Source organism: Podarcis liolepis, assembly GCF_965112155.1.
Source record: "Podarcis liolepis genome assembly, chromosome: 6".
Taxonomy (NCBI): domain Eukaryota; kingdom Metazoa; phylum Chordata; class Lepidosauria; order Squamata; family Lacertidae; genus Podarcis; species Podarcis liolepis.
This window is the reverse complement of record NC_139559.1, coordinates 48,750,811-48,776,483: the sequence shown is the minus strand read 5'-3', so window position 1 is coordinate 48,776,483 and position 25,673 is coordinate 48,750,811. Positions and strand designations below refer to the sequence as shown.

The 25,673-nt window shown below is 47.8% G+C and overlaps 1 protein-coding gene across 1 annotated transcript; it reads right to left on the bottom strand.

Annotated features, from left to right (window-relative positions):
- Window positions 1–25,178, bottom strand: CSF1 (colony stimulating factor 1). The gene is made up of 9 exons (XM_083509464.1): window positions 24,796–25,178; window positions 19,272–19,403; window positions 13,628–13,693; window positions 11,511–11,684; window positions 10,350–10,515; window positions 7,612–8,744; window positions 5,978–6,036; window positions 5,612–5,670; window positions 1–3,472 (listed from the first exon to the last, which is right to left on the bottom strand). The coding sequence occupies exons 2-8, from the start codon at window positions 19,395–19,397 to the stop codon at window positions 5,613–5,615; spliced, it is 1,782 nt and encodes a 593-aa protein (XP_083365590.1). The 5' UTR covers window positions 19,398–19,403; window positions 24,796–25,178; the 3' UTR covers window positions 1–3,472; window position 5,612.
- Window positions 25,179–25,673: the final 495 nt, after the last annotated feature.

Below are 25,673 nucleotides of genomic sequence, written 5' to 3'. Positions count from 1 at the left end.
TTTAAAAAGTGTTACACACATTCGTGTTTTTATTATTAAATACAAACTTTCCTATTTTTAAATAAACATTTAAACAGCTTTTTTAAAAAAGTCTTTAATATAAAATATTTCATTGTTTGTAAAAATATATATATATATAAAGAACACAGTCTGAACCAGAATTGCAACTCCATTTTTTTAAAAAAGGAACTCCTCTTCATTGGTTTTTCCCTATATTAATAAAAAGAGGCAAGGGAAGGGTGGCTGTTAAGGCATTAAGGCCAGATCCTAAGTTTTGCGATGCTGGTGAATAAGTGTGCAAGATGGAACGTACTGACTGCTGCATCCAAACGCCACTGCAAACCTGGCCACAGGGTGCTAAAACAAACAGGGACAGTTCTTCAGCTGATGCATGTCAAAAGGTAGTCCTATGCCATGGCTCATTGACCTATACAAGTAGCTAATGCTTGGTCTCTGCCAAAAACAGAGAAGGAACTTGTCTGCCTCTGAGTTGTGAGCAAGCTGCCCATGAGCACTGCAGCTAAACTAGGAGCAAAGAAGGGGAGGCAAATGATGTTTCACTGAAGGCCCCTTTGCTGCAATGCAAGTGCAAGCAGAAATAAAATAAGGCAACTTCTACCACTTTTGCAACGATCATTGAATTGGTGAGATCAAAATTAGTGTGTGCAAGCCCTGAACACCAACCAGGCCGTATGCCCTCAGGGTCTCAGAACGCTGCACACAAACACACTATAAGGCATAGTATGATGCACTGGCATATTGAATAAGAGAGTCACCAGCATTTGGTGCAAACATGGAGGCCTGCTCACATCAATGGAGCAACATACATGGCATGATCAGCCCCTTACAGAGCCTGGCTAGTTGCACCCACACCTTCCTCCAATACAAACAGTTTATCAACATTTCATCCATTACATTAAAGCACAAATGGGGAAAGGCAGCGTCGTTACCCTGAGGCCAGCTCAGCGTCACAGCTACAAGCAGAGATGGAGAAAGCAGAGAGGGCAAGAGGTGAGGCAGATAAGGGCTGCTGGTTGTGGCAAGGACGGATGGAGAAGAGGCATGGAATGGCAAGAGGCTGGACCAGATGCACTCACTCATTGACACTCACACATTCAATCCAGGGTGGGAATGTTCTCAGCACGTGGGAGGCAAAACATGTTAAGTATACAAAGTGCAAGAGCTTTGCTTCACTTCAGAGCTGGGCTGCGGCAACTCCCGTTGGCCCTCTCCGCATCAGCTCTCCACTACAACATGGAAAGAGATGCACAGGGGAGCAAGGAAAGTGTGGGTCCCTCTGGAGAAAGCCTCCAGTAGCAGCTCCCGGGTCGGCAATTATTAAGCTTCAGAGCAGAAATACACAATAAACACAGGGTGGTCCTCAAACCCATGATACGTTTGGCACTCTAAATGGAGGGTGTAGCACTGCAGGGGATAGGCCGTGGGTACGGTGGCAGGTAGCCCCCATTAGATTCTCCCCTGAAAATGCCTTCACACAATAAAAACAACAACAACAACTTAACCCTTGGCTGCCACCCATCTTCTCAAATTCTAAGTAAACCCAGCTGGGAGGAATAGAGCTCGCAGGGGCATCTGGAGGAGAAACAGAAAGTTTATGTTTTTGTTATGTACACCCCAACTTTTCAATGTTTCCCTGCAAGTTTCCCCCACCATTCTGCTTAAACTTGGAAAATGTAGGCATGGGAACACAGATTACCAAAATCCCCAAGTTTCCTTAAATTACTTTGTGGAAGATGAGAGGGGTGGGTCTTAACACTTTCCTTCCATTGGTACAAGAGATCAAGGGTGCGGGGGGGGGGGGTCAATCTCTGTAAAATGGCACAGCTTTGGCAGTTCCAAGGGCCAAGCTCACCTTAGTGGGGAGGCGGGTAACTGAACAGGGCCAATATATTTAACTTCTGTACTGCTGAACTTCCCTGCAGTGCCCTGCATTGTTCAGCAGGCTCTGGGAAGTGGATAATCTAAACACAGCTGGAAGAGGCTGCATCTCTCCTATGGATATAGTTACAGCGGCAGCCACTTCAGTGCCGGATCTGCTCATGTCCTGGCTTATAAGGCATCACTTCCTCTCTGGGTCAAGACACAATGGTGGGGTATGGGGAACTGGGAGTGGCGCTATATTCTACACTATTCACTATGCCAGATGCTGGGGAGCAGCAGGAAAGGACTACTCTGCTCACAGCCCACTTGCCAGCTTCCCGTGGGCTACTCGGGTCTGATCCAGCAGGGCTCTGCTTATCTGATAAAGACAGAGAGATCCATTCATAAAGCCCTGCTAGAACAGAGATGGGGCAGAATCCCAACAGAACAAGGATTTCTATTTGTGCAACTAACTACCCACCCTTCTCTCCCTTATTCTGCACTGGAGAGTTGGGAGATCCCCAAAACAGATTTTTTGGGGGGCTTGCCATTGCACAAGCAGAAATCTTTCCACCGATGGAGCAGTTGCTTGGTGCTACACTTATCTAACCCCATTTTTTTAAAAGCCATCTTAAGCTAGGAGTCGTCATCATAAGACTGTGCTGTATTCCTTAACTAGTCTGCCCTAAAGTGCAACTCAAATCAAATTTTATTAAGTGACCCCTGCTAGTCCTGGTAAAAAGTTAAAAAGTTAAAAGCGGGTCCCATTTTGTAGGTTGGGATTAATAAAAGGGGGTCCCTGGAGTGAAGACATAGAAGGCCACTGGGATAGCAAACTCTCGGATTAATGCATTAGGCTATTTGGGGAGTTAAAAATGGAGGATGTTTTGCAGGGGAGGAGGGAAAATGGGTGTCCTTCCTTGGGCTACATTATACACATGGCTTAAAGGCAGGTGGGGAGAGAGTGCCCATTCTCTCTACAGAACCACAACGTGCCATTATTCATATCTATGGGGAGTTATGTCTAGGAAAATATATAGATATAAGGCCCAAGATCCTATGTCTTCTCCAAAGGAGCTGGAAGCCTTGGAAGAGAGTCTTCTTTCCCAGATACATAGCTGTTCAAACGACAGACTCAGCATCCATCTCTGGAGAGGATGTCACCCTTTCCACTCTGGAAGGCAGTAGGGCACAGTGGTTCTTAGAAACTCCCTCTCTCACCATCAGAAGAGGCCTTTTGAAGTCCAAAGTCAGCTTCCAAACAGTTTCCACCCTTCCCACCAAGTTCCAGCTTGTTGTCTGACTGGCAGAAAGAGGGCAGCTTGCAGTTAAGTGTGAAAGCCAACCTTGAATGCCAGGAATAAATATAGTGTCCATTTCCCGATGAATCCCTTTCAGTCGCAAAAAAATTAAAACATGTCTGGGAAGAGAAAACACTCTTCGTGAGAAGGGACTGCAATTGCTTCAGTTCCCAGAGTACAGTTTGTGTTAATTTCTCCCAGTAGTAACGAGAGGGCTGTCCTTTAAAAAAAAGAGGGGCTTACTGCCCAGTCCCCACGTGGCTTGTCATCCCAGAGGGAAAGGGGTCCAGCTGGAAAGAAGAAGACAAACATTAGAATGACACAATGTCTAACCACAAAGGGGGCATGTGTGGCTCAAGCATAGGCCAAGCCACTTTGCAGGACTTGGCCAAGGCAGATTTCCATTTTAATAATTTTCTCTTCAGGAAAAATTAAAGCAATTTATGAACAGAACACAGTTCATATTTACAATATAACAACAAAAAAATGCAACAATGATATTAAAAATCCATTCTCAGCTGACAATCAAAACAGTAGCACCATAGGAAGGATCAAAGCACTAAGACAGACTACCAAAAGTTTTGTGTTTCTTTTAAATAGAGTCCGATTTTTGAAAGCATTATTGCCAAATACACATTTCAAAACTAAGCTAGTTTACTAGCCAAATTTTGCTTGCTTAGAGAGCTGACTCAGTGTTTCTATGAAATGGAGGACTAACTCATAGGATTTTTCTTATTTTGCCTCTTGACAGGTATGAAATTTTCTTACCTTCCCCCCAGTGGGAAGGCAGTTTTAGGAGTGCACTTTTAAACAGAAGAGGAGAAAGTTGAGCAGTTATACCTCCCCCCTCAAAAAAACCCCTGAGCTGAGCCTAGTGTCATGTGGGGCTGATCTAAATGAAGCCATGGGAAGCAAATCACAAAACTTCAGGGAAATGTATTCCAAAATCCATACACTGGTCCCTCTGGTTACATACTTAATTCATTCTGGAGGTCCGTTCTTAACCTGAAACTGTTCTTAATCTGAAGCACCCCTTTAGCTAATGGGGCCTCCCGCTGTTGCCGTGCCGCCACCGCGTGGTTTCTGTTCTCATCCTGAAGCAAAGTTCTTAACCTGAGGTACTATTTCTGGGTTAGCGGAGTCTGTAACCTGAAGTGCATGTAACCCGAGGTACCACTGTATTAGAGCTATACCTTTATTAGGTCAACCAAAGTATGTTGACGTAATAAAGGTATAGTTTCCCCCCAGAACTTTCTTTGGGAAAGGGGAGAGGATTTGGCCATCTATCTATCTATCTATCTATCTATCTATCATCTACTGTATCTATCTATCTATCTATCTATCACCTATCTATCTAATTTGTATACCGTCCTTCATCCACAGATCTCAGATGCAACAACAAAAGTCTGCATCTGGCCAAGAGCCTTAAACTGGAATGTGGGGAGGAGGAGGCAGTAGACCTTCAAATGAGACTCATTTAGTCTTTGAAGCAGGGCAGGTTTTAACGACCAGCAGCTTTGACTCCGGCACATCCTACGAGGGCCACTTTCTGCTCCCACATTTTACACAAGGGCGACTCCAAACGCTACAACAACAATGAAAGGAAATCCTGCAAGCAAGTGGTAGTTCTCTAAGCCATTCCTCAGTCCCCACCCCCAAACCAAGAATGCACCACAAATTGCATAGATCCTTATCTGCGGCTGCCCCCAAGGACAAAGTCACATTCCACTGCACTTAAGACACATTTGCGGGAAACATGTCCCTACGCAGAAAGGAGGTGGTAGGTTGCATGTGCCCAACGGCACTCGGCTGGTCAATAAACCAATTTTTGAGCACACACACAAAAAGCACAGGAGCCATGGGGAACCAGATCAGAACATCCCGTTTCCAGCAGTTGCCAGCCAGACACATCTGCCAAGGCACCACATGCCAGGCAAGAAGGTAATAAATAACCTTGCTCTTGGTCTGTCCCCAGTAGCTGGGAATCAGAGGGACGCTGCCTCTGAGTCTAAAGGTCCCATTTTCCCCACGCCCATCCAGATTTGTTTGTGGCACAAGGATCTGCCTCAGCTCCATCCACGAATACACAACCCCTGCAAATAGACTTTCTCTTGGAAAAGAGGGCCAGAGTGGACAGGGAGATTCTCTTACAGTACTAGAATCTGAGATCATCCAGTGAAGCTGCGTGGTGGGAGATTCAAGGTAGGCAAAATGAAAGGAATTCTTCACACAGTGCAGTTACAGCTACAGAATTCGCTTCCAGAAGATGTAGCAATGGCCACCAACTTAGAAGGGGATTAAGACAAATTCACAGAGGATAAAGCTATCAGTGGCTACTAGTCATGATGGCTAGAAGTCTGGCTGGCCGCTGCAGATACAGAATGAGGGAGTGGGTAGCCCTACTGAATCAGATCAAAACCTGTTCTTACCTCATAGTTCCTCCTCCTGTATCTGCAATTCCAGATCTCCCTCCCTTCTATTCAGTGGCCTAGGGGGGAAAGGAGAAAAAAAAGGATTAGAATCCAACACTGAAGACTAAAAGCAAGAACTGATACAGCACGAGACTACATCTCCCTCACTATGGTAGAAATTCATCTGGTATCTTTTCCTCTCAACAATAGTAGGTGTACCCAATAACTGCATTCTGTGGGGAACAGGCTAAGTTTTCATACATGGGCTCTACAACTCACTGCAACCTCCCAAGGCTGATGGAATCTCAAGGAATTAGCTATCTGAAAGCAAGGGGCCTAATTCACCCTATACATCTGAGTTATGCAAACCTTCCGCCTTCTTACCTTCCTTCTTGTCTTTCCAGGTTTCTCTCATTTCTCTGCAGTCGCCTCCTGGCTAGCATCTGTGTGGAAGAAAGGAAATATTTACTACTATAAGGAATGTTGATATGAAGCAAGAGTGAGGTTGCATGGCTAGTATTGTCAAACTGGCTGTGCCGTTTGAGGTGCTATGGTTGTCCTAGGACAGGCATAGGCAAACTCCGACTCTCCAGATGTTTGGTACTACAATTCCCTTCATCCCTGACCACTGGACCTGTTAGCTAGGGGTGATGGGAATTGTAGTCCCAAACACCTGGAGGGCCGGATTCTGCCTATGCCTGTCCTAGGAGGACAAGCAGGCATGTTGCCCTAGCAAGCTCTCATTGTAGTTTTGAGGGCTAGGAGGCCATCAGTTCACCCACTAACCAACAACTTTACCAGTTGCTGGTAAAGGCCCATCCCAAGCCCCAAACCCAAGCATAACTGGAATTTCCTTGGGGCAACCTAGTCAGATGGGCAGAGTACAAATAATAAAATTATTTTTATTATTTATGCCAATGCCATTAGCATCCATAGAACTGGTGTCACAGGCACAAGTGAAGATATGCCACCAGGTTCCTGCCCTGTCTTCCCATACCATATTTAACACTTTGCTTTTTAAATCTACTTTTCTCCATGAACACCATCTCAACCACACTCTTCCTACACCTAAAAAAAAAGTCTCTCATGTTCCCCCTGTCGTTACATGAGACAGGGATCTCACTGCAGATGGTGAACAATAAAGACAGCATTAAAAGAACGCTGCTATTAGGACTACAAGCATAACAAATATTTTAGCATGCAAGAAACAACTACACCCCCTCTCCTAACAGTAGCGATAAGTCGACCTTCTGAACATATACACTGACTGCAAGGCAGCTCCACAAATCAAGAGATGCTCTCAGTTTCCTAAAGGACTTCTTAAGCAGTGGGCATGAATCAAGCGTGTGCGTGGGAATGGTTAAGCCCTATCCAGAACCGGAAGAGGTGGTCAGTCACCACTGGCAAGATGAAGTACAATGGACCTTGCTGGTCCACTGCTACATATCCATTTGGTTCCTACTGGAAAAGGCATCACTTTCAACTCCCAGAAGACTTTCAGTCCATTTAGGCTGGAAAATGTGACCGTTGTTACTTAAGACAGATGAGAGAACTATGTCACAGGAAGGAGAACTCATCCGCTCAACATCACCCATCAAGGACAGCAGCATTCACCCTCAGCACTAGGCTCTTACTGCCAAGAACTCTTCCAGACTTTGTGGTGCAGAGCCACAGAAGTTTTCCCTCTAAAAAACATATCTAACTTGTGGCTGTAGAACTGCTTGGATTGTCTGAGATTACATTCAGTTGCAAGACACAGTGACAGTGGGAAGTATGCACCGGGAGACGCATACCCCTTAACACCTAGCTGGCTAATCCTTCCCCTCATCCCAATAAAAGAAATGCAAATGGATGTTTGCTCACATCCAATAACGTTCTACCCTGAGAGGAGGGAGCGTACTTTGAGTTCAGCCACTTCTGCCTTCTCCATTGATGTATTCACAAGGTATGATGTATGCCCCACATTTGCAACCCAAAGAGAATAAAGGAGAACAGTTTAAGTCAGGTCTGGACCTTACCCTGGATTTATGGAAGTAGAAGAGCAGGCCACCCACAGCCAACAGGATTCCCAGGACACTGGGTACCACCACATAAGTCACAGCCATCCCTTGGGTATTTCTGGCTTCTGGCTTCACGCTGTGCTTGTCTGTGTTCGGAGGAATGAAGCTCAGATCAGAGCTGGGACCTGGCATGCTATCCTCCGGCTCCCTGCCCTTGGCTGGGCCCTCTTCTTGTTCCGCTCGTCTCTCTCGGAGCTGGGTGCTGTGCAGTACTCCTGGCGCTCTACCTCGGCTTCCCTCCGCCCCCCAGGAGTAGCTTTCTGGGGGTACCTGCCTGTGAGATGATGGACTGTTTGTGGTCACCACCAATCTAGAAAGCTGTTGTGCAGCAGAGACAGGATCCTCAGAGACAGGGAAGAGTGTGGGGTCACTGGGCGAGAGGGTTGCCCCACTGCCACTGGAGGGCACCCCTGCACTCTCTGCAGAGTCCAAACTGGCAAGAGACGCCAAAGTTAGGCCAGATGTGCTGCTTGTGTCAGTCACAGCCCAATCAGATACATCCATTTCAGTTGATTGAAGCCACTGCTTTCTGAGGTAGGGTTTGGTTGAGCCAGAAAAAGGGGAAGAATGGGAAGGGAATTCATGGGGCCATGTCTGGCTGCTGCCAGCCCCAGAACCAGGGAGAGGAGACCCTGTGCCCATAGGTTCAATGCTTTTTTGGCTTGAAGGAGGGGGAGAAATGTTTTTGAGCCTGGGAGACCAGGAATCAAGGGTTACGGCTGAGTCCAGGAAGGATGCAGTATTTATGGACAGAGGGTCAAGTCCCTGGGACACAGCTGCCAACGCTAGTTCTTCTGGCAGTGAGGACATGACAGCCTCAGTGCTAGCTACGAAATCCGTGGGTGCTGGAGCTCCTTGGCCCCTTTGGGTGCTCCTAGGCATCCTGGGCCTGGTGCTACCCTGTGACCCTCCTTGAGTCTGCATGGTGCCAGGCTGCATAAAGAGCTGGAGAGTGCTGGCAGCTGCCTCTTTGCTGTCCAGCTGGTCTGCAATGGAAGAGGAGGGCTCAAAGGTTGGAAGGAGAGAAGCTGAGCCTCTGCCACTCATGGGGCTTGTGGCTGGACACGGGCAGTCCTGGTCAGTCACCACACCTGAAAGATCCAGATAAAGAGAAGAGAATGGCCATAGAGTAACCAGCAAGAAGAACAGAATGGATGCTTCAAGCCAAGATCAGCCCCTTCCCTCAAAAATCACCATGCTAAGGCGGGGCAGACCAGTGCCAAAAAAGCAACAAAACAAGTAAATGAAGCAGAGGCAGCAAGGCAACTGCAAGGCTTCCAGGGGACCAATGAATGGAACAAGACACTGCAAGGTCAGCTGGGAACAGCAACTCCCAAGAGCATCACATGCAGCCCAAGATTACTGAGAGCACACAGGATACCAAAGAGGCCAGACAACCAACTCTGGAGGAACGGCATTGGACCAAGATTCAGCTAGTTTAGCAAGCCAAAGCAAGGGCAACCACAGCTTCTGCACATGCCTCCATGAGCAGAACAGCAGAGGGAGCAAGCTGGTCAAGCAAGAAGCAGCTGATCAAGCAAGAATCAAGGGAGGAAGCATGGTGCTCCTACTTCGCTGTCCTTCCCAGCATTGCAGGTGATGTGCACACAGGGACAGAACATAGAATATGGACTCAAGAGGAAGACAGCGACTGCATTCTCCACCTCGGCAAAACCAAGCACCACTCAGAGAATGGGCAGCGTCACTGTGCCTATTGGACCAGATGAGCAGGCAAACCAAGCTAGGAAGTGGTTCACTTGAGGCCAAAGCAATAAGCCTGACCACGTGAGCATCTTCTAAAAGGCGGACAATAGGATGGCTTTTTCTTAAGGCTGTTTCTGAGAGTTGCATGTATGTGTATAAGAACATCAACAGCAATGCAGTGTCTTCTCAACTTTGGTCTGCGTAGCCCAGCGCCTCCCTGCCTGGCCAATCTGTTTTGAGGGCCACCACAATCATGACTTCTCCAAACCTCTGCCCTGGCAGAAGATCCCATTTCTGCAGGTCACATATAGACATGGTATGCCAAGCCACTTCTGGGATTTCCTCATGGTCTGACCACAAGCAGACAAGACTGTTATTTGTAAAGGTCAGGGTACATCAAGAGGGTACTTTGCATGAGCAAAGAACTTCCAAGGTTAGAAGAAACCCTTCAGAAGGGATCTTTGAACAGCCTTTGTCAACACATTTTGAATCTTCTCTTAAGCCATGTGGGGGAAATACATATTTTACTGGGAGAGGGGGAGGTAAAAGCTAAAAGTCCCACTGTGTCCTGATGAGCATGCAGAGGGCCTTGAATTGATTGCTGGACTCTTAACATAGTCGGTTTTGCCCTTGCCACAGATCAAAGAGATAATGCTCATTTCAAAAACATGAAACTTCTGTTGACTTAAGGCTTTAGCAGTTAGTAACCGCACAAACAAGTGTAAATACACAGAAGCACACAAACAAATGCGCACAAATAGCAGCTCTGGAATACCCTCCCAACCCGGAATGTTCCATTTGCCTCGGCCTTCACCAGTGCACTGACACACCCCCCCCCCCGATGGCTAGGGCTAACTAATGGCAGCTGTAGCCCCAAACATCTGGACAGCGCTAGTTTGGGAAAAGCCAAGTTAACTTGGAAGTTTCCTGCTCCTCAAATGCTGCCCCAGCAGCTGCCAGGAGATGCAAAAACCCCCAGAATTTTCTGTTACCTGGAGATGTTGTACTCTTCCTTTTTGAGTCGGAACATTTCTCAAAGACACTGCTGCAATCATGGCTGAAATTTCCTTTGGACAAGATTTCCTTAGCTTTGCTGAAGTACTCATGCACCAGCTTCAGCATCTGCCTTGCAGTCCGGGAGAATGGCCTGGTGCAGTGCTATAAGAGACAAAAAGTGAAAGTAGGGGGGTGGGAATCAATGAGCCACTATCTGAATCTACCAGAACCAAACAGCCACCATAAAAAATAACCAAGGCAGCATATGCAGCAAGAGGCAGTCACTGTGACCCAGCAAAGGCTATCTGGCTACACAAAGCAGGCTTCCAGCACCTCTGAATTCTCAGCGATGGATTCTGAACCTCATTTGGAGAGCACTCAGCAGTGTAAGAGGTCCCAGTAGCGCAGAGAAGAACTTGCATCACTTGTGATGCTGCTAGAACCGTCAACAGTTTTCCTCCAGCTGCAGATAACCAGCATAGGTGCTGCCTAATTTTTGTTACTGCTGTTATATGTCCGCCCTTTTCTCCAAGGATCTCAAGATTGTGTACATGGTTCTCTCCCCTCCTTTAATCCCCACAATAGCACTGTAAGGTAGGTTAGGCTATGAGACAGTGACTGGCCCAAAGTCACCCAGTGAACTTTATGCCCAAATGGAGACTTGAACTCTGGTCTCCCAGGTCCTACTTCAACACTTCATCCACTGCACCATACTGGCTCAGTAATTTGGATGGAGGCATCATGGATTAAAACTCCGTCCCCTACATCAGGGTCATGATCTGACTCATGGAGTCCTGCACCCCAGAGCTAAAGAAGTGAGTAGCATCATGTGTAGAGCAGCCTAACAGACTGCTGTTTTCAAAGAGAATGCTCTAGCTCAGGGATGAGGAAGCCGTGGCCCTCCAGATGTTGTGGAACTCCCAACTACCATCAGTTCCTGCCAGGAATGATGGGAGCTGTAGTCCAGCAACATCAGAAGGGCCAGAGGGTTCTCCACCCTAGCCAGTAGAGCAAGTGCATACGTCACACAAGTATTGTCAGTCCCCAGCTTCTTTCCCACTTCCATAGAGCGCACGTTTCAGCTGCCATTTAGTCTCCTAAGTCTCACCACAGATCTGTTAGCATCCCTGAGAACTGCAAATCTGATAAGAGGTTACCTTGCTCTCTTCTTCATCACTGCTATTAATTTCCATGCAGTCTCCAACTTCTATGTGCCAGTCCTTTACCTCCTTCATTATGTTAGAGTTTGGAGTATTGTGCTTGAATTCAATACTTTCAAGGATGTTTCTTAGAGGCGAGTATGCTGCTCTGAGAAAGCATTCGGGGTCGTCCTAGAAGGCAACAGGGACAGGTGTCCATCATAGAAAGATTCATGGCTGGTGTCAAAGACCAGCAATGCACGGCATCTACCATCATCAGCCCCCAGTTGCTACTTCTCCTTGTTGGTGCTGCAGATTCCACCTTCCCTCTCCAAACAAGTGAATGGTGGTTAGAGTGAAAAAGAGGAGCAGCTTCTCTTGATCTGGCTTCTCCCTCTGAGTAATTGGATTGGGTCCAGAAGAACAGGCCAAGAGAATGGGCAATAACAGCTTTGAGGAACCCCCAAGCAAGGGCTGCTTTAAAATAATTCCCCCAAAGTCTGAAGCCAGCAGAGAAATTTCTCCTTCAGGATGAAATACCCCATGAAGCAAACTGAGAGACCACAGGACTTGTCTACCAAATCCATGACTGGTGACTTAACCACAAGGTCATCTATGCAGGATTTTAGCTCACACATTCTCTAAATAAGTGAACTCAGGGTTCCCCAGAAGCTTCATGAAAGGTGCTTCAGTAAGAAGATCAGGAGTGAGAGACAAGTTGCTGGAAAGGCAGCACATCTTCTGCCATTACCAAACTTCCTCTCAAACAAGCTATGCCAGTACAGCACAGGCATGTGTTTAAATCTCAACAGGCCCAGCCAGAATCCCACAGGAGAAGAGTGTCTGTTCCAGGATATGCCCCAGAACAGGCATAGGCAAACTCAGGCCTCCAGATGTTTTGGTACTATCCATGATCCCTAGCTAACAGGACCAGTGAATTGCAGTCTCAACACATCTGGAGGGCCGAGTTTGCCTATGCCTGCCCCAGAATAATCTATAACACAATGGAATTATTTGGCAGATACACAGGGGTTCCTCAGCTAAGCTAGTGGCTCAGTTCAACAGTTGAAGTATGGTTTAGAGCATGGGTAGGCAAACTAAGGCCCGGGGGCCAGATCTGGCCCAGTTGCCTTCTATATCCGGCCCACGGATGGTCCGGGAATCAGTGTGTTTTTACATGAGTAGAATGTGCCCTTTTATGTAAAATGCATCTCTGGGTTATTTGTGGGGCATAGGAATTCGTTCATTTCCCCTCCCAAAAAATATAGCCTGGCCCCCCACAAGGTCTGAGGGACAGTGGACCAGCCCCCTGCTGAAAAAGTTTGCCGACTCCTGGTTTAGAGTTTTATGTGTGATGTGCTTGTGCTTGTGTTTGCACAGTTCCTTCTCACCTAGAATGGCCACAAGGAAGAGACTGGAAGCACCTGATTCCAAACCAAAGTTCCTCATTTATATCCAAACTCAGGGGAAGTCTGCTTAGTTTAAGCAATGAATAGACAACCAACTAGGATCATAAGCCATCATTTGATTCTTAAGATCATGATCATAGGTCAGGATCTTCACCACACCATAATTCCCCTGGGTTTCAACATAAAAGTGGTTGGTTTGCAACCAGAGATGAAAACATCCAAGGTACTTGTGACTGTGCAAGGAGGGGGGAGGTGTGTGTGTGTAGGTGGGGGGGGCACATGAACCTAAGCCTAAGGCTTGCACAGGCTCATAATGCTCAAATCATAGTATAGTATTAAAAACACAAACAGCACAATAGCGCATGGTGTCCCCTGAAGGTATGATGTTCAAAGTCACTGTTCTCAACTGGGGGTGGGGAGCCAGCCAAGGCCACAATCCCTCAATGTCCTGCTCTGTTCTCCTCCTCCAGGGCTGTTACTTGGCTGGAATGTGCCCTTAAAATGCAACCACCTTGATGGAAGATGGAGAGTGATGTATGTCTGGCCATTCCCACTTCTGCAACCCCTAGCAGTGGTATGTGGTCCTCAGAACATTGCCCAACAGGGATGAAAAATGCCCCCCCCCCGCCCCTTGTCTAAACACAAGGCATTCCTTGGAAAACACACACCAAGTCCCACAGATGTGTCAGCAGCACAGCAGATGTGTGTCTCACAATTCCAACTCACCAGCTCTCTCTCATCCACATACTCAAAGGACAGCTCACATGAGGGCTTCATCATCTGACTATCAACCTGTAACAAAAAGGCACAGTCAAGTCAAAGCAACTTTAGTGGACTTGCAGTTTCCTTCATCTAGGAATCCAGAATACAGGAAAGAATATCCCCACCAGGCTACACTGCTAGGAATATTTTATTGGGCTGGGGGGCTGGGAGAGGAAGGGGGGAGACAATTCTGGAGGTATAGGATGACATCCCTCTGCTTACCACAAAGGGCTAGACTACAGTCTACTGCCTTCTGTGCTGAAGCAGTTTACGGAGATTAGGGGCAGCCAAGTAGTGACAGAATGACAAGATTTAGAAATGAGTGCTTGAGTATCTAAGAACTCTCTTCTTTTTACAGTTTTGCAGGACCATAGCTGACAACTTACAGATTTGAAAATAAGGGATCAGCAGCCAAAATAAGGGATTTTAGTCAACCAGCAGCCAAACGAAGCATCAAGCAGTGGTTCCCACAGAACAACAACCCGGCAAAGGGGATGCAGCAAGGAAAACCACCGTCACCTCTCCGCTGGGAAGCGCTGAGCAAAGGTGAGTCCCCAGGCAATGCGGCTGATTTGATCAGTACAAGGCATGCAAGCTCCACCCCCCCAGTCATTCTTAGACTCCTTATTGGGTGAGCAATAAGTCCAGCAGTGGGAAACGGCGCTGAGATAAGGGAGTTTCCCGCCAAATAAGGGACGGTTGACAGCTATGTGTAGGACAGCTATGTGCAGCATCTTGGCTGACTAAGCAGCTGAGGCAGTGGGGGCTCCCCCATCACATCCACTCAGCAGAGCACATATAATTTAGATCACAGAGGACACCTGCAATGTGCACCCTGCTATTTTCTGAACTGCAATTTGTTAGAAAACATACACTGCACATTAGCGCAGCAGTGGAAGCATGCGCACAAGCATATTCTGCCCTGACCGGTGTCAGTGCACCAGGGGCACCAAGCTCTTGCAAGCAGGCCATGCTACGAACCAGCAAGAACCATGTTGTGGCCATTGAGCCAGCTCTGAGCTTTGCTAATCCTTACCAAAGCAAACAGCTGGCTCTCTTTGCCCAAAGGCAGAAGTCAAGCGTCTACCACCCTGTGCCTTCCAAGTCAAGTGCTGACTCAGCACTTTAGAACACCTTCTCCAGCGATCTCAGCCTAGTGCCGGCAGGGAAAAACGCCAGGGAATGATTTGGAGCTTCTGCGGCAGGCCAACACGAGATGGGACTGCCAGGAGGGCATGTCGAACTGGAAACAATTGCTTCATTATCTGGAGAGAGCAGCCGCCAGCAACATTTATTCATCGCAGAGAAGCCCAGGCAGAAGCAAGCACAACGAGGGCGGGGGAAGGGGCAAAGTTTAGGTTCACTGCCCTAAAAGACGAGGGAAGCATATGCAGCAGTACGAGCATCTCACTTTCAGTTTTGGTTTTACAAACGCGATCCCGTTTCCATTTGGCCAAGAGATCACAGGATTTTGGATTCTATAGAACCGAGAAGAACAGCTCTGGGGTCAGCACAGCAACAGCTAGCTAAACAACCTAATCCTTGGCAGGCAGTACAACATTTTGATTTGCATCCTGGCTTCTTGCACAGAAACTTAAAGGGGCAGCAGCAGAACCTGTAAAAAAAAAATATTCCAGCACTTTGCAAGCCAGACCACACATTTTACAGCAGAGCTCTCTCCAGAGCATTTTCTTAAATCTGAACAGACTATTTTCATTTCACCTGATGTGCTACAAGATATCTAGGTCTTCATTCATTAGTCTCCTAATTAAGGTTTATTGCTCCTTTAAGATAAGCAAAGTCCACCAGAAGTAAAAACAGCTTTGCAAAAACCCGAGTTACTTTTTTCAGCTTTTTTAAAAGAGGAAATCATTTAATGGTTGGTGGTTGCAACAGTGGCGTAGCGTGGGTAGTCAGCACCCGGGGCAAGGCAAGTAATTTGCGCCCCCTAACCCGTGGATTTGCGCCCCCTAACCCGAACCCCCAGATGTTGCGCCCTTTGCGGCCGGCCCCCCCCCTGCACCCCCCACGCTACGCCACTGGATTGCAAGCCCAAATTACAGCTAAGTAAGAATCTCAATCGTGGAGCAGTGATGAAATGTTAGCTTTGACCAACTATATCGAATTACTTTTAGCCCAGAAGAGACTTTGTGAAGAGAAGTTTATTTGTACAAGTCAGACACTGTGTTATCACTCTCAAACAAGCGATAATTAGTACCAGTTGTGTCCTTGATTCTACATAGTAATTTAGGTAATGTTAGGGCTTTAGAGCTTTCTCCTCCGGCATCTTCGGAGGGGAAATTAGTGGTATGATTCTAAGACCCCTAATCTCACACCAAAACTCAGTTTCAACCTCACACCCTGACTATTACACATTGTAGATGGCAGTAAAAACCCCTTAATTACTCTGCAATGGCGCTGACCACCTCCACTGCTTGGAAATGTCAAGAGAGTGGTTTGCTATAGCCTAAAGAATGTACTTGAAATGCATAGTTACTCTTTAATATACCTCAGCAGCTGAAGTGTGCTAAGCAGCAAGCTGTGCGCTGCATGGTGCTTTAGCATTCCTCAACTTGTGTACTAGAGACAGAATGTGCCCATCTAAACAGCCAGAAATTAGCTTTCCAGGGGAGAGAGCTGAATCCTGGAAAGTGACGAACGTACAGGTCTTGCTATTCAAGCATAATGCATTCTCAGGAATTTGTTTGTGAAGCGAGCATTTACATAACAAGCAGAAGATTTCCACTGACTCCAGTGGAGGAATTTCTAAGGTGTTCCCAACCACAGAATTTCAACACCCAAATGAAAAAACCCAGGGAAACCTTGCAAAAGGCAAACAAGGAAGGAAACCAAATGCCTTCTTAATTGTCTGATCTCTCCCCCTCCCTCCCATCATGGTTTCTGGCAAAACAGCTGTCAATGACCAGCAAAACACAAAAAGTTAAAGGCTTGTTTAAATGGCTCCAGCCTTATATACCAGAAGGAGTGTCTCCAGCCCCACCACCCAGCCCAGATACTGAGGTCCACCTCTGAGAACCTTCTGACTGTTCCCTCATCACAAGAAGTGAGGTTACAGGGAACCAGGCAGAGGGACTTCTTGGTAGTCATGCTTGTCCTGTGGAACGCTCTCCTGTCAGATGTCAGGAAAATAAACAACTATCTGAATATCTGAAGGCAGCCTTGTACAAGGAAGTTTTTAATGTTTGATGTCTTACTGTGTTTAGTGTTTTAATTTGTTAGAAGCAGCCCAGAGTGGCTGGGGCAATGAAGTCAGATGGGATTATTATTATTATTATTATTATTATTATTATTATTATTATTATTACTGCTGCTGCGTATTTGTTTACAGTACTTCACACAGGTCCAGCTGTTGGGGTATCTGAATCTGCGTTATGTATAGCAAGGTTTGGATACTAATTCCTCATGGTTGAATAAGTGAATTTTCTGTAACAAGTGTTTGTGTAGTAGTGGGACCTGCATGTACTAGCAACTCATAACAACAAGCTTTGCAGAAGGCATCTCCAGTGGCGGAGCTTCATGCTACGGCACCGGGGGGCAGAGAGCAGGCTCTGGCGGGGCTGGTGCACACCCCGAGGTCGTGGCGCACCACCTGCAGGGGCGTGGTGCACGTCCTGGGGGCGGGGCACGCCGCCTGCAGGACATGGCACCCAGTGCATGCGGGGGGGGGGACAGCCGCGATGGCACCCTGCCGGGATCGCACTGTCAGAGGCGGTGCGCTCCCCCCGAACTCCTCTTCCTCTGCCACTGGGCATCTCCCAAAGGCAAAAGGATGGGGACAGCATATAAGCATTTAATTTTATCTCACCATTTAATGTATGAATTTCTCCATAAACACAAGAAAAGGCTTTTAAGGTAGCTGACTAATGTCTTACTAAACATGAAGCATTTCAAGGGTTGCACTTCGTTAGCCACATGGATGTCAAGGTGGCAAACCTATTTTTGAGCACAAATCAAGAATTTGTGGCAAGTGAAAGACTTCAAAGAGAGGATCTTTTTGGAGGCTTTTGTGCCAACCTATGCAGTCTTGTGGGAAGAGGGAGATGCTCTTGATCAGCATATTTGGAACCAAGACTATTATCTTAGTGCCTGATGCATGTCTGGGCTACAGAATGAGCAAGCTGTTATGCAAACCTAGAAAATGGAAGAGGGTCCAACTAAGGGTTCTGCATAATGCTGCAGGTACAAGAACTGTAAACTTTGATCCCAAGCCACTCCAGCCTTCTCTCAATATAGTTACACCAATTATCAGATACCACACAGCACCTTGGTGGGCAGCAAGGCTTATGAGGTTATTTTGATAAGGGGATGGAGGATCTGAGGTCTTCCTAACCTTCTGCAGGAAGTAAACTGCCAGCAGGTCCCATTCCCATAATTGCCAGAACCTCCACACACTTTTCTCAAGTTATCAATCCCTAACCAGGATGCCACAGAGAGCCACATTCTCCCAATGATTAAGCCCTTGAGTTGGTCCTGTGAAACTTTCTTTTCCTGGTTGCTTCTAGTTCTCCTAACTAACTATCATGCTTTGCTGCCACAATCACTTGTGACTGACAGTGGAAAAGAATCTTGATTGAAGCCCACAGAATTCCTTGTAGGCAAGATCAAAGCCAGGACCTTTGACAGTTAACCACTGGCAGAGACCTCCCAGCAGTTCCCCAGTGATCCAGGCAGGATCAAGAGTCAGGAAAATTCCAGGCACTTGTTCCCAGAATGTTGTGGTTCTGAATCACCCCAACCTGCTCTCCCCATGACTAGAATGGTGCATTCCAACTCTAGCATTCTATAATTGCATTAGCACTTCCTGCTGGAGCTATGCTTTATTACCCTCCTAAGCATCTGTGGAGTGGTCCCCATGCCGCACCTCCCTTTTTAGCTACTAAAAGTCTTCATCGGGGAAGCACTGAAATGGGTGTGAGAGAGTGCACACGCATGCACACAGCTGCACTAAAAGCTCTTTAGCCTGCAGAATCAAGCACAGTCCAGGCTGCATCCAGCTGAACCTCCTCCTTAGTAGCATGCTCAGTGTTAACACTCCCTCCTCACAATATTGGCTCCATTTATCCCCAATTAAAATGGCACTATTTATCTCAATTAAAAGCAGTCCTTCAACTTCCTTCCACTATGTCTTCTCTACTTTCATTTTCTACCTTCCCCCTTCTCAACTTCTGCCCTCAGGGCAAGAACAGCTTGTGAACAGAGAAACAAACAGTTCCAGGCACGGATGGATTAATATATTTCCTGTTGATTTTTAGTAGTTTTCGTGCATTTGCTTAAAAAGGCAAACTGAACAAGATCATCCAGCATCCCGACTCAAACTGAACTAACAAACAGCAGGGGCACTGCCTTCTGTTGACCAAAGGAACTGGTAACTTTATGCCATCACCATGTTTTGGGCCTGAACCCAGGCTTGTAGTTTGTCTCCCCCCCCCCCCCAGACAAACCACAAGTGGTAGGCCAAGAACAAACCTTGGCTATGGTTTGTGGCTTGTCTGGAGAGGTGCCTCTGCCCAGCGTAAGATCCAGGTGATTCATCTTCTGATCCATTCTTTCCTGCCACCTTTGCTGTACTAATTGCAAAGAAACTCACCAGGTCCAGCAGGCGATTCAGGTGAACATCATGGATTAAGCGGCTGCAACCTCTGTTCTTCTGCTCTGTTCCATGGATAGCGAAGGCCACAAGGAGAAGAAAGGCCGCTGCAATGTGGGAGATCATCTTTTTCTGTGCAACAAATGAGACAGAGTCAGGATTAAACATGGGGGAAGCCTGCACCTTCATGCACCCTCTAGCCTTGTGGACATAAACACAAACCTAAGAAAATATGAAGAGCCCTGCTGGATGAGACCCAAGCCTCATCTAGTCCAACATCCTCCCACCACACACACTGACCAACCAGATGCCCATAGGAAGCCCAGAACCAGGACCCGAGTGCAACCCCTTTCTCCCCATGGTTGCTCCCCAGCAAACTGTATTCAGAGGCATACCAATTCCAATACTGGAGGCAGAACAGAGCAACCATGCTTAGGAGCCAACCTCATATCCCATGAATTTGTCCGAACCCTTTTTAAACCATCCAGATTGACAGCCACCACTACATCTTGCAGGAGCAAATCCCATGATTTAACATATGCACTAAGGGACGAAGCAGTTTTCTCTGTCGTGAATCTACTTGCCTGATCTCATCTGATCTTGGAAGCTAAGCAGGGTCAGGCCTGGTTAGTACTTGGATGGGAGACCACCTGGGAACACTAAGTGCCATAGGGTTCCTGTCAACCTAGATAGCTCAGCATGGTGCTGATAATGCCAAGGTTGGAAATTTGATCCCCATATGGGGCAGCTGCATATTCCTGCATTGCTGGGGGTTGGACTAGACGATCCTTAGGGTCCCTTCCAACTCTACAATTCTATGATTCTACCGACATTCAGATTTGTTGGGTGGCCTTTGTTCTAGCATTATGAGAAGGGAAAGAAAACACTATCTGCTTTCTCCTCTCTCATTCAAATTCTGTTTCTGCTCAACATAAATCCACACTACACTGCAAAAACGCATCCCAAAGCATGTATGTCTGGCTAGCCCAGGGAACTGCCTATTTTGCTATTTTTAGATATAATACAGTGTTGTAGAATTTACTTAACTCTTTTTACAAGAGCATCCAGTGCTTTCTCCCCTGCAGTGTGGTCTGCTGGTCTGCCACACATTATCCTTCCAAGCCACAAGTGCTGGAAAATCAGTTGCTTCCCCCAACTCTGTCCTCTCACTCCTGCCCCCCCCCCACTGCCAATACCTAGCCAGGATATCTTACTATAGGGGATTTGAGTTAATTGCTATGTATAGGAATTATTAACATCTTCTGGATGGAGACTTTATAGCTATGACTGCACTTCACATTTTTTAAATGAAGAGAGATGAGGTTTTAACTATCATCTCGTTACTTCATTCCGAGACCCATATGCTTCGCGCTTTCCCACTAGGCTTTTTGGTGCTGGGACTCTGCCATTATATAAAAAAAATAAATACATTACAATTCCACACTTTGGGCAGGCCTCCAAAGATAACAGTTTCCTTCTGCCACCCATGGTGACCTGCAGAAAGCACTACACTTGGGCATCTATTTATGTATGGAGTCTGCACCACAGAGGTGTCCTATTTCTCCACGGATGCTCCCGTTATGTGTAAGAATTAAAACAGAAAGAGGACCCTTCCCAGCAGCTTTGGAAGAGTTAAATCTGGACTGCAAGCATTCCTTTCCCATTCCTCCCCACACCCCACCGCCTTTTCCTCTTTCTTATTAGGAGAAGGAGAGGTCAGCTGTAGCCAAGCTGGGAATTTCCCAGTTCTTAGGCCTCAGCTGGATTCTGCACATTCAGATAAATATGCCTTTGCCAGTCTGTGACAGCACTGGCTTTTCCCCCCAGGAAGGAAACAAAAACAGCTTCTCCGCAATATGTTGAGATTTTATTGCTCAAATTCTCTCACGATTAATCAGCCTTCCTTTCCTCTTCCAAATTATTTTATCCTCCCTTCATTGCTGTCTCTGTCCCAATCCTCTTTTCTTCCACAGCACCAATTTCTATTTTCCATAGCAAGGGTCATACAGCCAAAACTTGCCCAGGTGCCACTGGAAGCGAGCAAGCATCATTTGTCACCCTTAAGCTTTCCCACCCGGAATTTCCCCTTCGCATCTTTGGCCATTCCATCAGATCAGGAAGGCATTTTCCTTTTCTTTTTAAAGGAGCATTTATCTCTACTTCCTTCCATAATGCATTTCAGTTCTGGAGCTCAGTGCCAGAAGACACTTCTGCTCACGTTAACAGGCTGTGCAACTGTTTCAGACAGAGGACAAAACTAAATAGCAAAACTAGGGTGAAGGGCTGTAGTCTAACTTGGGTTCAAGCATCCACTAACTTCCTTGAGGTCATTTTATGTAAGCGTCACATGCTTTCTTCCCCGCAAAGCAGCCAACACTGGCCACTGCCATAGATGGAACTTTGTGTCTGTTTCGCTACTTCTCTCCCCGCCAAAGCGTTCTGGCAGCTCATCTCCAGGAGCTCCCTTGGACAGCTGGGCACTTGGATGATACTCAGCAGTCTGCTAACCAGAGTGCTAACTGCCTTCGCCCACGTGATGTTGATACTGGCCTCCTCCGAGGTCCTCATTGTCTGCGGCAAGGCGGAGACAACCAGTCTCTGGAATTCCCTCCTCAGGAAGGCTTTGCCTAGGACAATGTGGTGGGTATCCTATGGCAGGCAGGAGGGGCTAGTTTGTAACCTTCTCCAGCTTCCTTGTGGTGCTGTTGCAAGGAGAGTTACTCGCAAATAACTTCCAGGGGGAAAACAAGATCTCCATAACCAAAAAGGGTTGCAACCATTCTTTGTTCTACGCAGAACTACAAACCCACAAAAATTAATGGATATGACTAACCAAGGTCCATTAAACAGGTGTACTCCAAGTAGAACTTTTAATACTGTGGATTGTATCCAGACAGAACAAAACCAGTTGTCCAGCCCAATTTGGGTGCAACACACACAGTCAGTCAGGGTGTGTGTGATATAAGAGACTAGCAGATGGGGTCCCCCCCTACATCTGCCTCCCTGTCTCTTCTCAAGCAATTGTATTTTGTGTTCCAGCAACAGCTGTGAAGCCTCTGGTGCCACCCTAGTGAGACACTAAACTCACCTTCTGCCTAGTCTGCTTTCATGCTCTTCTTCCACCTAGTCCAGGCCAGCCTTCCCCAACTCAATGTCCTCCAGATGTTTTGGACTACAACTCCAGATGTTTTGGAATGCAGCTCCCATCAGCCCCAGCCAACTGGAGGGCACAGGGGTAGGAAATGCTGGCCCAGGCATTTCATTCCTCCTTCCTTCCTACTCAAGCGCAGAGTCTCTCCCTGACATGTCCTTGCATGTCCACCCACCGTTTTCCTTGGCATCTTCCATTCCACAGTTTAAAAAAGACACTTTGCTCCCAAGCTCACATGAGCCTCATTCTATGCCATGACATCCATTAGCAAGAAAGCATTACACTGAGTCCTGGGAAAGTCCCTCAAATGCACCTAGCTGCCGGTCCAGTCACTGGGCACAGAAAACAGGAAACATAAAAGGAGGGGAGGAGGGAATAATAAAAACATCACACATAAGGTTTGGAAGAGGCTTCGGAGTCATGCTTTGTTTATTTAACCTTGCCCAGTCACAGAAAGCTCTGGAGATTAAAGTTTCTATCCCTTCAGCAGGTGAGTGCATGCAGAGCACATTAGGACTTTCCCCAGTATTTCAGTGTAAAACGAAAGACTGCAATCCTCATCTAGCTCAGAATCAAGACATGTTGCTATCAGGGAAGGAGGACAATATTCTGCTCCCCAAACTCACACATGCACTCTGCATACAGATGCTGACCAGAATGACAGCTGAACCTTCTTCATCACTAGGAACAGGATCTTAACCTCAATTGCATCCAAGGGCACAGAGGAGGCTGCGTGTATGACACACATAGCTCTGCCCTCAAACACTTCAGTGCGACTCAGCATCTGCTGCCAATCGCCTCACTCTGCCCAGCGCTAGGGCTGTCCCTGCTTGTTCAGCCTAAAAACCAAGAGGGAGCATTTAATTGCATTGGGAGATACTGGAAGCCAAGTCTTCCTAGGAGTCCCACCCTCTGAACCGGATGCCCCATCCTCTCACTCCAAAGAAGTGGAGATGCACAGCTATTAATCTGCAGCAAGGGATAACAATCTGCATATGCTTAGAGGGCACCCCTGGTGTTTCTGTGTTGCAGGAGGCCGAGCCCAGCTTCACACCCAGACCTCCTCTGAGTGAGCACCCTCATATGAGCATCATAAAGCTTCTTCTGCAGCTAGAGCATAGAAAGGCAGAGCTGCAAAGCTAGCACACTTGTTACCGGAGGACAGTAATCCACAAGGATCATGTGGGCAGCTCCACTCCAGCCAATATTTGCACTGTTAATGTCTCGTGGCAGATGGCACTGATACAACAACCTGAGGTATTGACAGTGCGGCAAGCTGAAATATCATGCCAGAGGCAACTGAGGCTGCAATCCCAACCGCACTTACCGGATAGTAAGCTCCATTGAATCCACTGCGGCTTACTTCCGAGTAGGCATGGGTAGGATTGCACTGTAACTACTCAAGGCTATTTAGCCCTGTGCTTGCTCGGGGAGTAGAACCATAGCATCGTGGAGCTGGAAGGGACCCCGGGGTCATCTAGGCCAATCCCCCGCAACGCAGGAATCTCAACTAAAGCATCCAAAACGCCGCGGGCCTTACTTCCGAGAGAACACGCGCCCGAGTTGCGCGGCAGGGTCAGACCTCCACCCCGCCCGCCTCCGAAGCCAGAGATTTATAACCAGCTTGCAGCGTCGGCCGCGCAGAATGACAGGAGGGCGTGAAAGGGAGGTGGGGAGGCGGAGAGCAAGCGGTGCATAACGCAGGGAAAGGGAAGCCTCAATACTTGGATCCAGGCAGCGGGTGGGCGCAAAGCAATGCCAAGGGTGCCAACTTGAATGGGGGGGGGGGGGCAGGTAAGCTCCATCCTGCATGATCAATCACATGACGGGGCTCACCCATACAATTTGAATGGCAATGCCCATCAACTTGTGGTGGGGGCAGGGGGACCCCTCGACCCCGAGAAATTGGCTCCTATGCCCTATGCACAAACCGGGACACTTGGATGGGAAAAGTTTCTCACACACACGGATCAGCAGTAGCGCTTTGCGCGTTAGTAGCCAAAGCAGAAAACCTGGCTGCAAAGTTTGTGCCAAGCCCTGCGGCCCTCCTCGTGTTTGCTACGGAGTAAAGCGCCGCGTAAACACGCCACACATCTCGGAGGAGCAGGCTGCGCGGCTGAAAGGGCAGCCACGGACTTACTCGCGAGGAAGCACGCCCGCCACCCCCGTCTCCCAAACCCAATGGGGGGGGGATCTGCGCCCTTAGCAACTCTAGACCCTCTTACTTTGGCGGGGGGCTCGCGTTGCTGCCTATCTTGCTAGTCTTATCAACTCGAATATATTTTTGTGGGAGGGGAGAGAGAAGAGACCCGGGCAGTCCCCTTCGGACGGGCTCCGCTTTTCCACGAACGGGGTGCCTGGCCCCCTCCTTACCTTGGCCCTGCACGCAGCCCGCTCCGAAAACGCCCCAATCCGTCGCCTTAAGATCCGGGTTGGCGAGAAAGCAGCGTCGGCGGGCGCGCCTTCTTTCCCTCTTGCAGGCTAATCCCGTTTGCAGCAACAGCGGCCGGCGAAGGGGGCTGGGACTGTGTGCTTTCAGTTCGCGCGAAGCCCAGGAAATGCTGCCTCCGTCCGCTCAGTGCCGCCTGCCTGACTCGTCGGCCTTATAAAGGGCTCCCTCCGGAACATGTGGTTTACGGGAAATCACCTTGGATCGGCGCCACGCTCCCTCCTCTCGACGGGCCCTCCCCCACTTTGTTAAAAAAAAAGCCTCTTTTTCCCCCTTGCGCTGTAGTCCCCTCCCCAGATTTGTCACTGAGAAGCTGCAGAGCTAGGAAGCGCTTAAAGAAGCCTCTGCTCGACCCCTTCTCGCCTCTTCAGACGACGGGCCTCCTCCGCATCGCGATGCCCGGGTGGGTGTGTTTTCACCTGGGAATTTCCTTCCTATCCCTAACCCAGACGTCCCGAGTCTGGCAAAGACAACATCTCTCTCGTGGGAACAACAAGTTGCCAAGCCCCATCCGCATATCCCGAATTGCTGCAGCAGAGACTTTCCCCACGCAATCCAAGGCATGTCCGCTCCGAAGTAAATCCCATTGAGTTCAATGGGGCTTGCTCTCAGGTTGAGCCGGAGGCTGCAGTCCGGTAACCGTTTAGTTAAGATAAAAAAATTCCTTCCAATAGCACCTTAAAGACCAACTAAGTTAGTTCTTGGTATGAGCTTTCGTGTGCATGCACACTTCTTCAGATACGTTTAGTTAAGGTCTCGCTCCTGCAACCTCACCTGTAAAATGAGGATAATAGTGGCCTAG

Bases quoted from the DNA above. Each gene is read 5' to 3' on its own strand.
- CSF1 (XM_083509464.1), bottom strand. From the start codon at position 19,397: ATGATCTCCCACATTGCAGCGGCCTTTCTTCTCCTTGTGGCCTTCGCT. The intron at 10,516-11,510 runs GTAACCTCTTAT...TGTCTCTTATAG, and splicing joins GTGATGAAGAAGAGAGCAAG to CACTGCACCAGGCCATTCTC. The intron at 5,671-5,977 runs GTAAGAAGGCGG...TTTCCCCCCTAG, and splicing joins CTGGAAAGACAAGAAGGAAG to GCCACTGAATAGAAGGGAGG.